The 22311-nt window shown below is 37.2% G+C and overlaps 1 protein-coding gene across 2 annotated transcripts in view; it reads left to right on the top strand.

The window, feature by feature from the left end:
* The window catches only part of PTPRR (protein tyrosine phosphatase receptor type R), a 1539596-nt gene that overhangs the window by 851471 nt on the left and 665814 nt on the right, over window positions 1-22311 (top strand). For both annotated transcript variants that reach the window (XM_044057006.1, XM_044057007.1), the window contains exon 6: window positions 13010-13196. In XM_044057006.1, coding sequence (XP_043912941.1) covers window positions 13010-13196 — 187 coding nt within the window. The remainder of the gene's footprint in view (window positions 1-13009; window positions 13197-22311) is intronic.

The raw sequence follows: 22311 nt of genomic DNA, 5'->3' as shown, positions 1-22311 counted from the left end.
AATCCTACCAGTCTGAACTACACACATAAACTGGGATATATCAGCATTACAAGATGTCAAAGGATGACAAAAATATGGACATCTAAAACTAAACTTTCGGACTTATTATCTCCTGAGAAAGATGTAAATTCTAAAAGACAGAAAATAATAAAACAAAAAGATACTTCTAAAGCTGGAAACAGAGTTGAATTAGATCAACCTGCAAACCTGGATGACATCAAAACAGCCATACTTCCCATTCAAGATGCAATAAAAGAGTTATCCATGCAACTACAAACATTTGGGGATACTTTCAAGACAATAATAGAAAGAATGGATAAATCGGAAGCCAAAATCACTGAGAATGAGGAAAAAATAGCGTTAATAACCAAAAAAACGGACTCACATGAAGCAGACATTCAAAACATCCAAGCAAAAATCACAGATTTAGAAGCAAGATCCAGGAGAAATAATATTATCATCAGAGGCATCCCGGAATCTGTGTCCCACAATGACCTGATCCCAGCTGTTATTCAGATCTTTACTATGTTGCTCAAAGAGCCAGGAAAAGCTCAACAAATTGTAATAGAAAGAGCACACAGAGCTTTGAGAGAATCCCAGACATCAGACAAACCAAGACCAGTATATGTCAAACTTCTTAACTTCCAAGATGTCAACACAGTTTTACTAACTGCTAAAAAAAATGGTGGGTCTACTACCTGGAATAACAAGCTAATATCACTAGCTTAAGATCTCCCCCTGCAAATTAGACAAGCTAGACAACTTCTTTCCCCCTACTGCAAGTTTCTAATTGAGAGGAAAATAAAGGTCCAAATGAAATATCCAAATACCTTAATTTTCCTCTTAGATGGTGTTAAATATTCAATTGCTAATCACAAGGAAGCTAAAAATACTTTCCTGGCCGTTTTCAAAAAGATTCCCGCCATAGATCATTAATTTCACTCACCGGAATGACTCACGGAAGTCCAGCTTACGGCTGCATACCCTACGACTAGCCGGGTATCTTCTGCATTTTATTTTTGTGTAAGGCCGTGCTAGGCCTCTATTTAGAGTGGCATGACTCTTTTTGCTCTTCAATAAGCCACAAGGAGCTAATTCGGAAGTGCAACACTACATCCGCCTCCTCAACTTTCCCACGAAGGGAACTAAAATTCACTGCTGCACAGCATACAGGAAATTGTGAAGAGAACACATCCAGGAATCCGCTCTAATAAAAGGTCCCACTATGAGCAGCTAAGCAGTCGGCTTAGTTGGATTGAAGCTTTGTGAAGCCTGTAAACAAAAAAAAGGGGGGAAAAAAAAAGAAAAAATACTACAGATGATCAAGTCGCCTTGTTAGCGATCTGACTTTAAGCATAGGAACGAACTCCGCCCTGCTACACGCTTCAATTAAGTCTCAAAAACAGCAAAAGAAACAGTGTTAAAGCACTACGCCCCTTAAACATAAAAACACATTCTATACCATGGCGAAGTGCACACTACATACATTGGACACTGAACTGGCAGATACTAAAAAACAGCCCATGAAGAACTGGTATAAAGACACACACAACCTGATAATTCACTTGACTTGCAGGTAACTCTGATCGCACAGATAAGCACAGATATATAAGGCATAAACACATACCAAGGTGTCTTACTATTCCACAAAGGTTGCTGCTATGATAAGAAAAGCATATGAGTTAAATGGACCAACACTATGAGACTATAAGGATGTTAGCCTGCATATGAATGATGGTGTTAATTTTAGATCAAACCTCAGATATTAAGTCAGGGGTTATCTAAGAAACTGCAAGTTAAGACAAAAAGTTTAACCTATAGACACAAGGATTTACACTATGTATAGCAGCTAATGACTCAAGAGCTACCCATATGTATAACAATTAATGATTGATAAGCAAATTACATAGCTCTAATAGATCTTCACTCAAGATCTAAAAATAACTATGACAGGAAAATCTGCTCAGAGATCAACTCCATATGTGTTTATATAGCATTATGGTATAAAGGAACGGTCTGGTAGATAACATTGCAATATTTTCTCAGGGATATGTATTAAACAGAGAATAAACAGTATAAACACATGACACCTAGAAATATACAAACAAAATACCTAGCATACCATTTCACCTACCCTAAGGAAGCATGTAAACAATGAATACATTTGGAAATAATATGATCATAACATATAAAACTAATAGTGCTTAATGATGACGATAAAAGTGAAATATTAAAGAAAACCACACTAAGACCCCAATATGCCTTAATCATCCACACTTGCCTAGTGTCACAGAACTATACCAAATAATAGTGGAAGATATTAAGTAGATAGCAAATGGGCTTATCACAGAAAAGATATCACTATAAAGCCGAAACATAAAGCTCAACATCAAAGCAATTATAAAGTTCACTATAAGCTCTGAACACCATAAAGCTAACACCCACACTAAATTCACAGGGAGAAATTCTCTATATAGAGGAACCTAAGACCCAAGTAAGGGATTGAACCTGTGAAAATTCAACACCCAAGGGAAGCTGCTTCCTCTGACCAGACCTTCCAAACTACTGTCTAATACTATCAAATAAAAGAACTTTAATGGATTAATGATGTATTCATGTGTGTAATTAACTAAAAGACAATTGCTTTACCCCTTTAAGATAAATATATATTTCTATATTTTACCAGTTATATATCTGAAGGTACTCTGAATAGGTCTAAACCAAACATCCTATCAACATATAGGAAAGTAAAAGAAGATACAATATATTCTTTTAAGCTGAGATAGCAACTACTAAGCCTGAATAAAAAGCTGTTTAATACAGTAAAGCAAGAGATCAAACACCCTGCTCCAAAACAGTTATATCAGGGGTTACCAACTTGTTACAGTACATAAGAGTAACATAAAAGGTCACGGATGACAGATGGGCTGATCATAAAGCTGAAGACTGTATGGAAACAATAAAAAGTAAATTAGATGACCAAAATTATGAGCAGACATAAAGATACTTTAACAGACATCCTTGCCCATGCATACACATATACCCAGGTCTTGATTTAGGTATTTATAAGCATAAGATTACGAGATGAAGGTCCTAACTCTTTACACTCTGATACTGGAAGTATAATGATCCAGGTTCTCTCTATCAATGGTGACAATAAACAATCATATCAGAAGATAGATCCAAGAGTCACTATATATTATTATTCCTGATATAAAATAAGATTTAGTTATAACAGAACATAGTTAGAAAATCTGTAAATATTGGTTATGACAGCCTTTTTGGAATATGTTTCTTTTTTCATTATCTAAGGTTAAGATGGTTGATTATACATTCTTGAAATTATAATATTGTATAGTAAAAGTCATTGAGGAGACTTAGGTTACATAAGTAATGCTTTTTAGGGAATAAGTCTGGTAAGCTTTGTCAAAGCAGTGAAAACACATGTAGGGTTACTAATTTTCACTTTCCTTCCAAACTTTAAAACACAGAATGTTATTATTCTATCAACATATAAACCCACAAAGTTAATAACTTTTTATACCCTGCTTTATTCTTGGTCCGGGGGGGTTAGTGGTTAGGCACAGGGGAGGGACGGGAATAAAAAGATGCATTCATAATTCGAGCTCTCTAAAAGTTGAGCGAAAACTATTATCTGTATATAAATCACAGGTCTTCTTACACAGACAAATTGAATACCTTAAAGTGGGAATTTGACTCCTGAAATATCAAAGGGCTCCAGAACAAAAAGAAAAGAAAACTGTTTTTACACCTTATCTTGCAGGCAAAAGCAAACTTTATACTAGTTCAGGAAACACATCTAACCCTTGAACAATGGTCAGAAATTAGGGAAAAAAAGTGGATAAGAGAAATTATAGCTTCTGAAGGTAAAACCAATAGTGCAGGTGTAGCTATAATAATTAAAAAGCAATACCAAGACAAAATCATGGAAACCAAAATAGACAAATAAGGGAGATGGTGTTATGTAACCCTCTCAACTCCTGCATTCCTTAAACCCATTTTATTACTAAATATCTATGCTCCTTGTAATAATCAACACTCCTTTCTTGCTACATTATACCCTATTCTAAGCCAATACCAAAATCACTATATGATTCTAGGAGGAGACTGGAACGCGTACCAAAATCCAAAACAATATAAGTCAAGTATACCCCTATCGTATAATAAACAAGCATCTCTAACTATAAAAGAACTTAAATATGACTTCAATTTGTACGACCCCTTTAAATATGGAAATAATCCAAATAAAGTAAATAATTTTACGTTCTACTCCAATTGTCATAAAATGTGGTCAAGAATTGATTTTTTCTTAATTTCGGAAGCACTAACTACGTTAGACCCTAAAGTGAACATACATGCTAGGTACCTCTCTGACCATTCCAAAATTACCTTAAACATTAATGGAAACCCCAAAAACTACACATTAAAAAGAGGATATAATTGGTCCCTGAACCCCAGTCTATTAACTAAAAAAGAAATAATCAATGAGATTCAATCTATTCTTAAGTTAACTCTGGCTAACATTACGAACCATCAGCTCCCCCCCCCCGGATATTGAATGGGCAGCAATCAAAGCTCAAATTAGGGGAATTTTTATTCAAAAAGCAACTTATTACAAAAAAACTCAACTCAGAGAGGAGCAGGCACTGGAAACGAAAATAAAATCACTTGAACATGACCTAATAACTAACTTCAATACTCAAACAGAAACAGAACTATTGAAATGCCAAAAGGACCTATACCTTTTACATAATAATAATTTATCCTTCCATGAAACCAAAATATTAGCTAATTATGCTAATGATGTCCAAACTCCATCTCGAGCACTAGCAAGGATTATTAATCAAACCAAATCATCCTCTCAAATTTCTGAAATATTTTATGAGAACAAAAAGCATACTAAAAATGATGATATCATCAAGACCTTTGAGTCTATATATTCACAAACTTATGGAGATCAACTAATAATACCCTCAAAAGAAATCAGTACACACTTTCTCCAAAACCTCAACTTCCCAAAACTAGATCTAAAACAACAAGAAAAGCTAACTGAGCCAATCTCTGTAGATGAAATAACATTAACAATTCAGCAAATGAAATCACATAAATCCCCTGGTACAGACGGTCTCACAGCAGAATTTTATAAATCATTTTGTCCCATTGTAGCACAAATTCTATTCCATATATTAAACTATATAATAAATAATAAAATCAATGATATACACTTTAATGCATCTAAAACTATCTTTATACTTAAAGAAAAGGCAGACCCTAAAACTCCAGATAGTTACAGACCCATATCACTATTAAATATTGATACTAAATTCCTAACATCTATACTGGCAAACAGACTAAAAAACTTAATGGTTAAAATTACTTCCATCGAACAATCTGGCTTTATAGCATTCAGACAAACGAGCGGTAATACACTAACACTAAATACACTAATCTCATATAGGTTCATAGGTTGGTACTGGGCTATCTGCCCGAAGGCATATATTAGCCCAGCCACGTTGTGCGGTATTCACCGCCCCTTTAGTAGTTCCCTAGATCCTTGTACTAGCAGCTAGTACCCTTGGCCCCTATCTAGTAGTGCTGCTGGTGTGATCCCCGGTGTGACCTTTCTGTTACCCATCCACTCATCAAGGTTTCTCTTGAAGAGTGATAGTGAGGGGCTCTGTCTTATGTAGATCGGGACCCTGTTCCATAGTAAGGGAAGTCTCTGCGAAGGGAATCTATCCCTCCAGCATGTTCTATTCATTGTTGTGTTGAGGTTTGTATCCCTAGAGCGTGTAACTCGAGTAGATTTGGTTTTGCTAAGATGGAGCATGTTCAACAATTCTGGGTTGGACATGGCTCTGTACGTTAGACAGAGATCACCTCTGAGAAAGCGGTATGCAACAGAGAACAGTCTTAGCTTTTTTAATCGTGCTGCATAGGGCAACTGTTTGAGGCCAGTAATCCTCTTGGTTAGGTACCTTTGTGGTCTCTCCAGCTGCTGGATAACATTCCAATTGGTGCATTGTACTCAATAATGGGTCTGATGAGGGAAGAGTAGAGGGGCACCATTACATCCTTAGATCTTGATGCGAACCCTTTCGTGATCAGATGGGTCACATAGAAGGATTTTCTAACCACTTTGGCAACATGGTTATCAAAGGAAAGCTATCTACTTGGGTCCCTAGATCCCTTATTACTACTTCAGATTTCAGGGGATTACCTCCTATGTTGTAGTTTGCAGGTACTCTGTTTTATCCAAAGGGGATTACTACGCATTTTTTTGCATTTAGCTTGAGACCATGGCTTTGACACCATGCATCAGTCTCATTTAGGCCCTTCTGGAGGATCTCCATGTCGGCCGGAGACTCTATTATAGCACCCAGTTTGCAGTCGTCCACAAAGTTAGTCAGCCACAGCCCTTCCATGCTTGCCTGTACTTCTGAGAAGTATATTCCAAACAGGAGGGGCCCCAGGTCAGAGCCCTGAGGCACACCACTTGTTACTGGTCTGGATTCGGACATAGATCCCGCTACTCTTACTTTATGGGATCTGTCTGAGAGCCAGTTTGCAATCCATCTTGTTACATAAGGGTTTATGCCCAGGCTGGTGAGCTTATCAATAATACCTGAATGGGGAATGGTGTCAAATGCTTTAACAAGGTCAAGGTAAGCCGTATGTACCTCCTTTCCCTTATCTATAGCCTGAGTAACTGTCTCAAAGAAATCCACCAGGTTTAGGAGGCATGATCTGCCCTTGACGAAGCCGAACTGTGTGGGGTCCAGCGACTGGAGGTTCCCAATTTCTCCATTTATGAGTTCCATAATGATTCGCTCCATAGCCTTACAGATCAGACTGGTCAGGCTTATTGGTCGGTAGTTCCCAGGGTTAGTTGTGGCCCCACCCTTGTGTAGTGGGACCACCATTGCCGTGCGCCATTCTATGGGCACATATCCTGTGGAGAGGCTGAGACTGAACAGGGTATTAAGATGTGGGGTTAATTCCTTTTGGAGCTCGCGTATGACACAGCCTGGGACACCATCTGGTCCCATGGAGGCAGTGTTTTTAGCTTTAGATAGAGCCTTGTTAACCAATGTATCAGTAATAATTGGACTAATCCCCTAGAATGGTAATGGGCCCTGTAGGTGCTGAGGGGGGGGGGGGTTTGCACTGAAACTGTCAGCCAAGATGTTGGCAATGTCAGAAGGGTCAGTGTGTATTTTGTTCCATTTTGTACTAGCTCAGAACAGACCTGAGCATTGCCATTTAGGTTTTTGACGTAGCCATAGAAGGCCTTATGGTTATCCTTGGCATCCTTGGCAACTTTATTTTTGGTTGACTTGATGAGGGCCCTCAATTTCTTACTAATGCTGATCAGGGATGATTTTTCTACTTGAGATTTGGCCTTGTTTTGTATGAGTCTCCTCCTTTTATTGTAAAGTTTGCTTATGGCCGGGGTCCACCAGACTGGTTTCTTCCTGCGTGAGGATGGAGTCTTGGTTTTATTTGGGATAGCACGGTCCATGCAATCCTGAAGATGCATATAGAGTGCCTTGGTGTAGGATTCCGCATCCTGGATATCATTATCCTTCTGCAAGGGAATAGTGAAGCTTTTCACTTCGGATGCAAGTAGTTTGAAGTTTGCTTTGGAAAGGTTTTTGACTATGGTTTCTTTGATTGGGGGAGGAGGAGGAGTGAGGATGTCCAGGGTTATCAGTTTGTGGTTGGATCTGACCAAGGAGGGGGTGATAACGGGTGTGGTACAATGGGCGCCCATATTTGTGATGATTAAATCCAATATGTTGTCCCCTCTAGTGGGGGAACATACTAGTTGTTCAAGGGCATTTGAATTTATAAATTCTATGAATCGCTGAGCATAGGAGTTGGAACATTGGTAGTTAGCCCAGTCTATACCAGGGTACTTGAAATCACCCAAGATTATGGTGTTGGGTAGGACCTTTATATTTTCCAATGTCTCAAGGAATGCAGAGTGAGCATCTTGGGACATGGTGGGTGATCTGTAACTGGCTACGACTTGAAATGTTGTTTTGCCTGCTGATAGTTGCGCATGGATGATCTCTGGGGCATCATGCTGCACTACTAACCTGGAGATATGGGTATCCTTGATGAATACGGATACACCTCCACCGTTTGTACTACGATCTGGTAACTGAGGCCGGAAGGTATGATATGAATTGTAACCTGGCAGTGCTGGGGTGCTCTCTTGAGCCTTGAACCAGGTTTCCGTCACTGCACAAACATCGATTTTCTCCATGCTGAGGAGAGCCTCGAGTGTGTGCATTTTGAGGTTGAGACTTCTGGCGTTGAGTAGCATTACCCTTAGTTTTTGGTTACCTGTGCTGGTTATGGTGGTTGGTTTGTCCTTTGAGCCTTGCCTATAAAAGGCACTATGGGGACGACAAGAGCCTTGGCCAGTATTCTAAAACCTAGGGGTGACAGGTGCAACCCATCTCTGACAAAACAGCGAGGCTTGTCTATCATGTCATCCCAGGCAGACAGACACTGGATCCCCTTAGAATGACACCAGAAGCTTAGCCAATTGTTGAAATTGATCATTTTGTCTTTGTATTGTGGTATCATTCTAGGTGAAGGTAGTATGCTACTCAAGGTCAGGGTCATACCAGCTTGGGCTACATGATCAGAGAGCTCCTCATTGTCTCTTTTCATGTAGTCCAGGGAGGTACATCTTAGATCATTCACACCAACATGTACAATGACAGCGTCATACTTGTACTTGTTCTGGAGTGACCCAAGTGCCTGTGTTATGTGGCGGATCCATGCACCCGACAGGCAGCTGACAGTAACCTTCTCCTTGTTCAGCCTGGTGAGTGGAACATCCGTGTGCCTTACTATAGAGTCTCCTATTACTAGCGTGTTAGGTATGGTGTTTTGCCTTAAGGGCTGTTGTGACGCACACTGCTGTGGTGAATTATGTGTTTTCTGGCTTGTGTCTGAGGGTGTAGGTTGCTTGCTTGTCTGCTTTGGAGGGCACTGTTTCTTTTTCAGATTGGTACCTAGTGCCTCCGAATATGTTTTTGTGTATTTATGCGTATGTTTTGCCGGTGCTTGTTTTGTAGATTCATGTGTGACAAGTGGTGTGATGCAAGTGTGTCCCTTATCCTCTTGACTGTCTGTTAAAGTCATGGGTTGAGAGCGCTTAGCCTCCAGTCTGGCTGTGTATTTGCATCTTTCACAAGTGTTTGTGTCTAGAGGTAAGAGGAGAGGGTTGTCTGTATACATGAGGCAGTTGTGACACTGCCTCAGGATGCCCAATTCCACCAGATGAACTGGAGAGTACACCTGAAGCTGACCTCTGGACATGCTTTGAAGAGTAAATTGAACTTAAGTCCTGCGGACGATCGAGGGTCTTATGCTATATTATAATTGTGCTGTCTAGGAAATTTGGAGAATAATAATGCTGTCTAGGAGATTAGGACAAGTGCTGATTTCTGTTTTGCAAGTGCTGCAAAAAGAGCAGCTGATCTGAAGCACTTGAGTTGAGGCTTGCCTAGTTCTAAGGGAAAATTTACAGTGCAGACTTTGTGGGGCCGGGAATAGTATACCCCAGCTAACCGGCGCTGCCCGACACTGCTCTGTGCGCAAGACCACGCAAAAAGAGAGTTGCAGGGTTTTTCCTCTAGATAAGTGAGGAAGTGAGTACAAGAGCTGTTTTTCTCTAAGCAAGTGAGAAAAGTAAGTACAAAAACTGTTTTCCTCTAGGTAATGAGGAAGATAAAGTGCTATAGTAATTAGTAGCTTATTTAGTGCTTACACGTTTTGAACAATTGCTGAGCATGAACAAGCAAATTTAAGTGCTAAAACTAAGAATCTGTATCTGCACTAGATGAGTTACAGGACAGAAACAAGTGCAAATACAGGCTTTCAAATCAGAAAGTTGAGAGAGATGGAAGAGATTGCCCAAACGGCCAGTAACTACAAATTCTGGGCCAGAACCACTACTTATGTGGTAGACAGGTTACCTAGTGCTTACCACTCCCACTGATAAGCTAGAAGGCTTCCCTCCAGCACAGAAAGGCTTGGGGGACTAAGAAGCTTACATACAGTCCAGGATACAGCAAATCTGTATCTGGAACACTAGTCACAGGAAAGGTAGGAAACAGGCTTACAGTTTTTTTTTTTTTTTTTTTATACAGAAAAGTAGCAAAAACAGTAGTAAAAAACAATTCACATGCAGTGCAAGCTAGCACACTTGAGTATGCAGCAATATTAGACCAACCACAGTTTAAAAATGCAATTAAATTAAAAAGGACTAAAAGCAAGTGCAGAAAGAGTTTATTAGGTAGAAAGTGGTAAAGATGCTAACCAAAACAACTTAAACATATATACAATTATTATTGACGCCCATAAAGCCTTTGATAGAGTAAACACAAAATTTCTATTCCAAATTTTACCCTACTTTAACATACCCCAAAAATGTATCCAAACCTTACAAATACTATACAATAACCCTTATACATCGTTATATATAAACAAAACCTGGTCTAAAAGAATCCCAATCAAAAACCGAACCCGTCAAGGATGCCGTTTATCTCCGCTACTATTCAACTTATATCTAGAACCTCTCTTTTTAAATATAAAACAAAATGTATAATATATAACACCAAAATCTTATCTGCATTTGCTGATGCTCTTAATATTTACTGCACCACACCAATTTCGAATATAAAGAAAATACTATCTGCTATTGAGGGCTTCTCGACAATATCGAATTACAAAGTGAACCTCAAAAAAACTAACATCTTCCCCTTAAAAACCCCTAAACCCTTCTCTCTTCTATCACTGGTAGGAAAAATAAAAACTGAAGGAATAATCAAATACCTAGGTATTACATTCTCTACAAACAACAAAGACTTTTACTCAAATAATATAAAACACAAATGGAATGACATCCTACTAGACCTGAATAGATGGATAAATCTTAAACTACCATTCTTGGCCAAAGTGTCGATAATAAAAATGAATGTCTTACCTAGATTATTATATATCTTCATGTCCTTCCAGATAACCATACCCAAGAAATTTTTCAAGCAGATTCACACTGAACTTGCTAAATTTATCTGGGATCCTAAAAAAAACAGAATTTCATATGATAAATTATTGACTCCCAAAAACAAAGGTGCCCTAGACCTCCCAAACTTTGAAACATACTACTTAATTATAAGCACCAATAGAATCTTGAGAATTGCGGAACACAACCCAATGGACAAATCTTGGTACCCACACTGGCTAAAAATATACCATAACCATGCCAAAAGCCTGGATATAAACCCCAAAGCATTACCATTTCTAAACACCAACCTAATGAAATCTTATAATTTAATAGAACCCCTTAAATATTCCATCGTATTAACACAAAAACTATTTAAATCATTAAACCTGATACAAGCCATGATGTTATTACAACACTTACATAAAAACCCTAACCTTAAAATTAATAATCAGATGTTAGATTTAAAACACTTCCCTTGCCTAATAAACATAACCATACAAGACATATACCCATACTTAAATTGCTCGGCGCAAGAATTAAAAAAACAACGGAACCTCCCCAAATCATATTTACTGATACTGAGACAGATTAAAGAATTGTGTACGAGTTATCTCCATAACACCATCGTTAATAATGAGGACATAGCAACCTGGCTGTAACTCACTTTGGAAGACTCTCCTCTTAAACAAAAAATATACTTCATGTACTTACAAAATGATTAAAGACATTAAATTCCAGAAAGATATACTCATATCGGACAATTGGAGGAAAAACCTTCCATCTACTGATTAATAAATTGATTCAAGCAATCAGCTTAACAAGAAAATCTATATCCCTTAAAAAACTGGCTTTTACCCAACTCATGATATATAATAATGCATACTACACACCTACTATCTTACACAAATTTAACTCTAATAGCTCCCCAACCTGTCCACATTGCAAAGTTAAATGGCTGACCTATTCCACATGTTCCGGAGCTGTAAATGTGTATTCAAAGTTTGGAACTCCCTGAAACTGCAACTGCAAAAGATGGGCTATCAAACATCTACACTCACCTGGGAATTTATGATACTACACATCCCTCCAAATAACATATCCAAAAACAAGCAATCATCCTGGTCACTATATTCCTTTTAATGAAACTTTATATAGCTATCAACTGGCTTAATCCAAGCAAGAACTCTTAGGAGAACTTTAGGGTATTAGCGATTAAACATATACTAGTCCATAAAATAACAATTAACAAAGGAACCCAAAATATTAAATATTACAAACTCTGGGAACAGATTTTTAATATCATACTTGCATAAGTTACCACATATAAAACTATTCCATCATAATTAAGAATTCTCACATCGTCTTGCATTCATAAACTACAGAAATAGTTATTTGCTTGTAAGAATTTACCTATATTAAGCAAACTACAGAAATAGTTATTTGATTGTAAGAATTTACCTATATTAAGCATATAGAGATAACCTGTTGTATTCTGTTGAATTGTGGAAGCATCTATGTATATAGTGTAAATAAGATTGTTTGTTTGGTTTACTTCCTCTTGTTTTAACCTGAATGCAGAACATTTGTGTAACATCCAATTATTTCTGTTTGTATAAGCAACATCTCAGTGTCTCATCTGTTATATTGTAAAAATAAATAAACATTATTGAAAAAAGAAAAAGAATCCTAAAGTTTTGGTTTTGATTGATTACTTCATTAGTCTGTGCTCATGCTGTTTTTGTTAAGAATCAAAAACAAACTCAGTAATTGCTTTCAGTCAGTAGATAGCCACCATTTATCTTTGCAATGCCAGACCAATCTGTTAACAGCAATGACTAGATTTCATATAGATGATGGAGAAAAGTCAAGTCTGCAAACCTTTCTAAATTCTGTTTGTCATTCATTTTTGAAATCATAACTATTCTAAAAGTGACAAGAAACTATTTTCTTCTCTTTTAGACGGGGCTCAAATGTCTCTCTCACTCTGGATATGAGTATACTGGGAAACACAGAGCCTTTGAATGTTGTGCCAACTCCTCGTGAAAAAGCAGCTGTGGAGTACCTGCAATCAGCCAGTCGTGTCTTGACAAGGCAACAGCTCAGAGATGTTATTGCAAACCCAAAATCTTTGCAAACAGAATTTACGGTAACTTAAATCAACTTCATGTTGCAGCTTGCAGCAACAATTTATAACATTGCAAATAATGTTATATACAGAGGCAGAACTGTTTGTTAGCACCACGTGTTTATTGTGAAAGGTAGAAGTCTACACAGTAAATGATATATAAGTCCACGAGACTTCCCACAACCATAAAGAATACTATGACCACTACCACTTATCTGTCAGAAAATGTTTTATAGTAGAAATATAACTAACGATCATTTGGTTGTGAGTTAGCTCTGTGGTATAGGCAGATAAAGCCCTGCCTGTGGCATAGGTAACTCTAGTTTGAATTGATCCTAGTTTGATTAGCAGCTCAAGCACCTGTAGGACCTGGTTGAGGAATATTGGAAGTGAGCAGCTGCTGCTCGCTCACCCATCCTGTGAGAAGGGAAGTGGCCTGGTTTGCCAAAACAGTGACATTTTGTGAGGGCACTAGGTTTTATCTACTGGAGATTGAATCAGCCATGCCTGCACAGTCACAGTTCCTAGCACCAAGTAGAATGGAATCATGCATGTGTAGGTATGTTTCCCCATTAGAAACTGCAATAGTGGACTCAGCAGAGCTGCCCAGGTGGAGGGCTGATTACATTATGGGGATAGTAGGTTGCCCCCAGGACCAATAAGCTGGCCTACCTATTACCACCTGACTCTCAGAGGGAGTAAATGGCTGGTCAGAATTCCTGGGCAGGAAAGAATGGGCCTTTTTACTTTTGGCCAGCTAGGAATGCTTGGTTCTCATGCTCCTGTAATGCATACACAGACTGGGTTTCAAAAATGGAGCCACTGAGCAAGGTTTTGAAGAGCAAAAAAATAATTTTGCTCTAGCTTTTCAAATACTCACTCATTAATAGGAAACAGATTTATATCATAAGAAGGAAAATCATGTTGTTTTAACTTGATGAAGATTCAGTTTTATTGCAGATACTTCGGAAATGTACCAACATCATTTTGTATTCTGCTTTTTTTTCATCCTGGGTGTTAATTGTCATTCCATTCATCTAAGCCATACACCTATAAGTCATTAGCAAGAACATGTTCTCATATGCCTCTGCGTCCAGTCACTGATTGTGCCTCCTTTATTCATGAGGCTGAAGATAATTCCTCATCCTGAAACATGGAAACCATGTCAAGGAATATTGTCAAATTTTATTTCATGAATTCTCCAGCAATAAACAATACTAGCTTTCAAAGTGGAGGTAGGTTTAACTGTAACATGATAGGTGTGGCAGGTACTTTGCCTTCTTGTAAAATGTGATATAATGGACAAATAAGTAGGGATTTTAAAACAAAACTGCAACAGCGTGTTAAAGATAATAAAACAAAAATTTAAAGTTATTGAGCTTTGCATTTTTCTAATTTGCATACAAGTAATACTGTAGGCTTAAAAGTCAAAATTTTGGTGTAATGTCAGGTTAATATAATGGAAGGTAAGTCAGCACAGGACCAGTTGTTATGCAAATAAATAATTTATGTTTTATGATTTAATACAGTGAGTCCTAAGGGTGTAAATAATGAAACTGACTGAAAATATTTGATAGAAGAAGATAAAGGATTTAATAACTTTGCAGGGATTTATTGTCTTAATCCTTTCTTTTTTATTGTAAAACTGTTTTTGATTGAAATGTGCCCAACACTGTAATCCCCCACCCCCACCCATAAAGACTGTCTGACCCAAACTCATTTTATTACCACCATTCACTTTATTAGCAATCCCTTTCCACCTGTTGGAATATTGCAGTCAGCTAGGAACTTGATTTCACACTGAACAAGGTTACTTAATAATTTCAAATGAAAGTAATGCATGTTAGCTAATGCAGTGTTTTTACAATATTAAATCTTACTATGCAGTAAAGGTTCATTATTATTCACAAGCATGCACACTGGTTGGACAGCCCAATCCATATGCCAGTTGTAAATCGAACAGATACCAATGCAAAAAGTCTGGTCATTGAAGTACTCTTGAGCAGCTGGACGTTTCATTAACATATGCTCGATAACCCCTTATAAAATATTTTATGAGGAGCACAACAAAATATGAGAAAAATTGTGAACATTTTGCAAAACTCTCAACAGTTGACAGATATGCTTACCGAAGTCCTGCACCTTTAGTGACAAAGATGCTTCAGGCTAAATAAGCTCAGTTCCAGTAATCTCACCAACTGCCACCAATTTGTAATAGAAGCCTGGCACTGCCACCAATGTGTAACAGGTGAGTGTCACTGATGGGCATTTGTATCCCACCACTGCTACCCAGTGTATTACCTGGGTATGTAAGGAACTGGACATCTGGTCCTGGGATCCACTCCATTGTCCCAAATAGGTTTGATGGCTACCACTAGTATCCAACTGATTAAAGTGCATACAAATCTGAGTCAATAACCAATTTGCCAAATGCAACCAGCACCCAAGAGCATAACAGGAATATGACGAACAACAACAGGAATAAAACCAAGTTGCTACACCACAGTATGAAACAACAAAGCCAGTACACAAGTAGATTCTGTATTTATTCTCTAGCACCTCGGCCACAGTAAGCCTTGAAGGATTACTGTGGCCAAGGCGCTAGAGAATAAATACAGAATCTACTTGTGTACTGGCTTTGTTGTTTCATAACAGGAATATGCACTGCTATCCCAACTATGAGCGTCTGACATCTTCATCCAGATTAAGACTGCATATTTATCACTTACTGAGCTGAGTCTTTGGGTAACTCTCCTGGCCCCTTTACTCAACAGTTACTGCTATGCAAACAGGTTATGTTCATGCACGCATGCGCGCGCGCACACACACACACGCACACACACACACACACACACACACACACACACACACACACACACACACACACACACGCACACTCTCTCTCTCTCTCTCTCTCTCTCTGTCTCTCTCTTAATTGGGAAGGCTGGCAGAATTCTCCACTTCTGTACAGCTTTCTTCCTGGTGTGGTATTACTGCTACCATGCTCAAAGGGGCTTGGGGACCACACACGCCATTTACCTGAATACACACAACTTAGTCAAATAAAGTTATAAAAAATGATATTTCACTGGCAGTAGGCTCAAGCAATCTGGATATTTGGAGGTGGAAACCATAACTTTGCCAATTTAAAATGTTAAATAATATTAGCCTTCTTTTCAGATAAAAAAATAGCAATAATAAATAAATAAATAATATGCATGTCAACCTATAGATTTTGATCTATCTATGCTGTTAAGAATGGTTTGATTTTACAAAGTAGTAGTAGTTTATGATTATTTTTTAACTCTGTGCTGGTAATGCTGACTGAGTCTTAAACTGTAGCAAAAACAACGGCAGACAAACCACCTAGGCTGAAGTTACAAACATGGTGTTTGTAGTTATGAAACCTGAAGCTGGGTAACGCTATCCACAAAATATTGACCAAAGTTCCGTTTAAAAGTAGGTTTTAATGTCTTCAAGGTTAAAAATGACAATAAAAATCCCTTTTCTTTCACAAACGATAAGCGTTTTTAAAAAAAATCTTCATCAGATCGTTAAGAGACACGGGACACCAGTTCTACTTAAATAAAAATTTTTCTCGATTAACTGACCAATGGGAGTCCTTATATCCAAATTACATCCAATCCGTTTTCATATTTGGTCATCCTGTTTTAAAATTATCAAGGCCAATGAAAGTCCCCTATTGCTGACACACCTCCGTATTTTCTAGGGGTGGATTCATCTCCTTCATTAATGTCTTCCTATATTAAAATTAGCTGGAGACTTAATGAATAGAGAGTCTATTCTCATGTGTTCTTAGTTCTAATATCCAATCATCCTCAAAGGCTGCTGTAGCCTATGTTAAGGTCCTAAAACTGAGATATTCACGCTTCAGCCAATGCTGAGCTGTTTTTTGCTGTGTAGGCAGCTTCAGGGAGGTAACTGTATCCAAGCTTCGTTGTCTTTCAGCTCGCACCTTCACAGTAGTATAAATCATAATATTAACAACATTTGTGTCCATCCACATACTATCCATGGATAATCTTATTACATCTGAGATTTCACATTCTCACTGGGTATATCCCGAGGTTTGACATGTTCAAGACAAGTGTCCTAGAACCGATGAACTGTCGCATTAAGTACTGATCGATCTCCCGTTTCTCTACCTTGAAGTCAAAAGACGAGCGTCTCCCTGTTCAATGAAATAGCTCTTTTGTTGAAACATCTTAAAGTATTAAGTTACAAAAGCCATGTAGCAATATAAAAGATTTTTATGATTTTTATGAAGTTAGGGGTGACATCAGATCGATGTCTATTCTATTTTGTATTACATCCAATCATTTCTTTTGCTCAGTTCTGTATAGCAAATGGGAGTGCTATATGCCAGACACACCTTTGTATCAACTTATAGCAGGTTTGCTTGCATGTAAAGCTAGAAATGACATATTTGGTCATCCTATTTTAAAATTATCAACTATTTTTAAATACTAACAGCTGTTTTCAGCAGCCTATCAAATACAAACATTTTAGTTAAACACATTTTTAAAGTGATATTTTCTTTTCTAACATTCTCACGTTTAGGTAATTAGTTTAAAACCAGACACATTAAAATACTTTCATATGAAATAGAAAAGTAAAAATTTCAACAAATACAATATTCAATCTCACTTTAAAATTTTTTAACTAGAATGTTTGTATTTGATAGGCTGCTGAAAACAGCCGCTAGTATTTAAAAGTAGTTGATTATGGTGGCTTTGTTTGTCTGAAGAAGTCCGGATAGTATCCGTCCGAAAAGCGTTTTTCAGCAATAACTTGGTTGGTTCTGCTTAACAACATTTATTTGGTTGGTCTTACTTAGAGTTTTACTAAGTGAATAAGTGGCCACTTTTTATCATGGTGGATTGACATTTTACAATATATTAAAGTTGCCGAGAGTACCATGCGTTTGGTAGCTGGTGTTTTCGTGTTTTTCTTCAGCTTGTTTTTCGTTCATTGGTGCTTTTGTGGTTTCATAAAACAGCACCGATGACCAATGCACAGATATGGACTTATCAGCACGTAGCGACGAACAGGAGACGGGTAACTTGACCCAACTCCTGGAAATAATGAATCAATGTTTGGATTGTTTAACAGAAAAAGTGGATTTAGCATCTAGGCTGAAAGAGAATATTGGCAGTATGGATACTAATGAAGCAGGGCCTTCAAACCAAAAGATGAACAAACCCAGTTCTTCCCATAACCTAACGGATGCCCAACAGGAGAATACCCCAAATAATGAATCAACGTTTGGATTGTTTAACAGAAAAAGTGGATTTAGCATCTAGGCTGAAAGAGAATATTGGCAGTATGGATACTAATGAAGCAGGGCCTTCAAACCAAAAGATGAACAAACCCAGTTCTTCCCATAACCTAACGGATGCCCAACAGGAGAATACCCCTATTAATGGATTAAATCGAGTGGACAACAATGGGACAACAAACAACGATAGGGTTGTATCCAAACCAGGCATTAATGTTAAACAGGGCATAACAAATTGGTTAAGTGACGAACTTAACCTTGACAACCCGCAGGCAAGTAACATTACCTTTTACTCTAATGAAAAGAACAGTTCACTGTCTGACAAATTGAAACTATTTGAAAGTAAACTGTTGAAAATTAAAAAGCTTCAGCTGGAACTAAATTATTTTAACAAATGTTTAAAGGAGAAAATACTACCAAAAGGGTTGAGATATTGCTCATACCCTACAGGTTTGATTGAGGGGTCTGAATTTCATAATGAACTTGTCGAACTGTTTAACAACCAGGGTTTAGACCTTTTGAAATGCATGGTAAAACACTATCAACTAATGGTGAATAAATTGGCCACAGAAACTTTAACTTTGGAGAGGGAAATAAAATCGGACATAGTATTTAGTTGGTATGAATATGACTATAACCGTATCTTCACCAGTATTGCCCAACAACTGGACAAATTGAAAAGTACCAAAGTGAAAAAACTGCCGAGAGACCTAAAAGCTTATGCTGAGGGTACTGCGTACCCAAACCCCCCAAGTTCACAGAACAATATAATTAAGAACAGAGGGGAACAATTTACAAATAGAGGGTATGCAGTAAGAACCGAATCATAAACAGTAACTAATGAAAAAATGAGTACGTATTTTGAAGGTGGCGAGAATAACAGTGAAAGTTACATCAACGAGGATATTAACTTACCCGAAGTATGCAATAGAGACACAAACAGTGGCTACAATGAACAAGAGCAAGTGCAATATCACCCCTCAAATTTTAATCAAAACCAATGGCACCAACAACAGCCACAACAACACCAACAGCAAAAAAACTACAGAGGGGGGAGGGGGAACAATTGGAACACCAATCGACAGTACCCACCCAACAAGAGATACAACACTCGAAGCACCAAGAGGAATTAATTTTTCCACCATGCAATATAGTGTTGAACAGTGAAAAAAGATTTTAAAATTTATAACTATATGGATTTTCATATTGAAGACACCTTAGTCGAACTATTTTCGAAGGGACTAACATTTGTACCAGCTAATAAAGTCAGCATAACTGAACTTTTGGTTGACCTTAAACTGTTTATACGAAAACTAAATTTGACTGTCTTAATGGGAAATTCATCGTATAATGATAATGAATTAAGGGTAGCCAGTACATTTAATCCACCTGGTAATTCTATTATTAACATGTTTGAAATGCTATGTGAACATGATTTTAGACAATTAGTGGCTGTTAACAAACAAAAGTACACTAGGAATAAGAAGAACATCACTAATGAAGAATGGTATTTATTAAAAACAGTTAAGTCCCTCCCGATTAGATTTATGAAACCTGACAAGGGAGGGGGACTAGTAGTGATGTACAAAGAGGATTATAATAGGAAGATGTTAACGGTCCTAGAAAAAGATACTTACGAGGAAGTAAGTTTGAATCAGCTTAACATAGCATATAATAGAATTAAAATGTTTCTTGGCGACCTTTTTATAGACGGGTTGACAGATATACAACTGAATCATTACCTAACTATGTTGGCACCTAGATTACCACAAGTATTTTGAATACCAAAAATACATAAAGAGGTGAATGATCCACCTTTTAGAGCTTTAATAGATGCAAGACAATCTGTCACATACCCATGTGCGAAAGTTGTTGACCTAATATTGAAAAAAATTATGGAGGGGGAGCCACAAATTTGTAAAGACTCGTATTCCTTTTTGGACCAATTAAACAATCTAACTTTTCACAAGGAATACAACTTTTTGACAGTAGACGTATGTGATTTATATTCATCTATACCACAGGACTTAGGCACTTATTGGGTAACAGAATATAGTAGGAACAAAGGAGCAACAGAGAATGACACCAGATTAGTGGAACAATTGTTGGACATTATTTTGAAAAATAATTACTTTACATTTAATAACAGGTTGTTCTTACAAAAAATAGGTGTCGCCATGGGGTCCCCGGTAGGGGCAAGTTTTGCAAACTTAGTATTGGCCTACTGGGAAACTAATTTTGTTTTCCAGTCTCAATGGAAAGAAATAATTATATTTTACACAAGATTCCTGGACGACATCTTTATATTAATTGAGGGTGACATAAACATAGCAGACAGCTTGGTAGAATATTTAAACACAAGTCACTTTTTAAAGTTTACTAAGAACTATCAAGAACAAAAAATCCACTTTTTAGATGTGGAATTATATAAGAACAATCAGGAAAGTAGGTATATAGCAAAAATCTATAGGAAAGACACTTATTCAAACTCCTTCTTGCACTTTACCAGTTTGCACCCATTACACCAGAAAAAAATCAGTGGTCAAGGGGCAACTGGTACATGCGGCAAGAATGGTGAGTATAGGAAGGGATTTTGAGGAAGAATGTAACTTACTTTATGGAATGTTTAAGCACAGAGGATACCCGGAGTGCTTTTTGACCAACATTTTTCAAGAAGTGAAAGTTAAGAGGACTTTGGGTATCTACAAACCTATTTTAGACAGTTGTACTACAGTTACAACTAGTACAACTATAAGTTTAGAGCCAGTAATAGGGGTAGATAAAACGTTGGTTATAGATGCAACTGAACATAGTATAAATTGTAGAAGAAACTTTTCACTTTCTTTTATTCTAACATATACCCCTATAGCAGTGGATATTCAAAATACAGTAAAGAAGTATTGGTCATTATTAACAATAAAGACATTTTCAACAAAATAGGTGAGTTACCTACCATTGCATTTAGATGGGGCATCAATTTAAAACAATTGTTAGAAACAGCATATAGACTTACTAAGAACAACACAGGCACACGAAAATGTGGTACATGTAAATACTGCCATTATATTGACAGAGAGAATTACTTTATCATTAGGAAGGAAAGCTTTAACATACATCTGTAACACTAAGTCAATTGTTTATCTAGCACAATGTGAACAATGTCCAGCATTTTATGTCGGTAAGACCGACCGCCGACTGAGAGACAGGATTTATGAACACCTGTATTTAATTAGGAAGAAGAGGATGGACAATGCACTTGCTAGACATTGTGATGGAAATATGGGACACAGTTTTAAATTTAAGATCATCTCAAATGTTAATAACCTAGTAGGCAACAGAAAATATATGGATGATAGTATAATTAAATTTTGTTGGAAAGAAGTGAACTTAACTGGCAGTTATGCTTAGAAGCGAATAAAACACCAGGGCTCAACGAAACATGCTCTATAGCATGTATATTAAAATTAAAAAGTCTATGTAGGTGATAGAATAAGGTATCTCATTAGTTATATATATATTTTTTAAAATAGAAAAGTATTAAACAGAGACCCTTCCATACCTATAGTTTAATAATAGTCTAAGAATGACACATGTAGGGTTCAAGTTTCCACTTACTTTTGATAGTAAACACCGTTACCCATTATGCCCAATTAGTTATTAATACTTTATATTTAAATAAGTAAGGCGAGGGTTAAAATTACTTTTAACAAGAAAGGTACACTTACAGGGAATAACATAAATATAAATGAGAAAAATATGCATGACAAATACTTTGGTAAACAGGTGGCAACATTAGTGATTTGTACACCGTAACTAGTGGTGTTTATTTTCCCATTA

Source organism: Protopterus annectens, chromosome 15.part0 (assembly GCF_019279795.1).
Source record: "Protopterus annectens isolate FY-2018-M chromosome 15.part0, PAN1.0, whole genome shotgun sequence".
Lineage (NCBI taxonomy): Eukaryota > Metazoa > Chordata > Ceratodontiformes > Protopteridae > Protopterus > Protopterus annectens.
The sequence above is the reverse complement of the archived record's forward strand: the minus strand, read 5'-3'. Positions and strand labels throughout refer to the sequence as shown.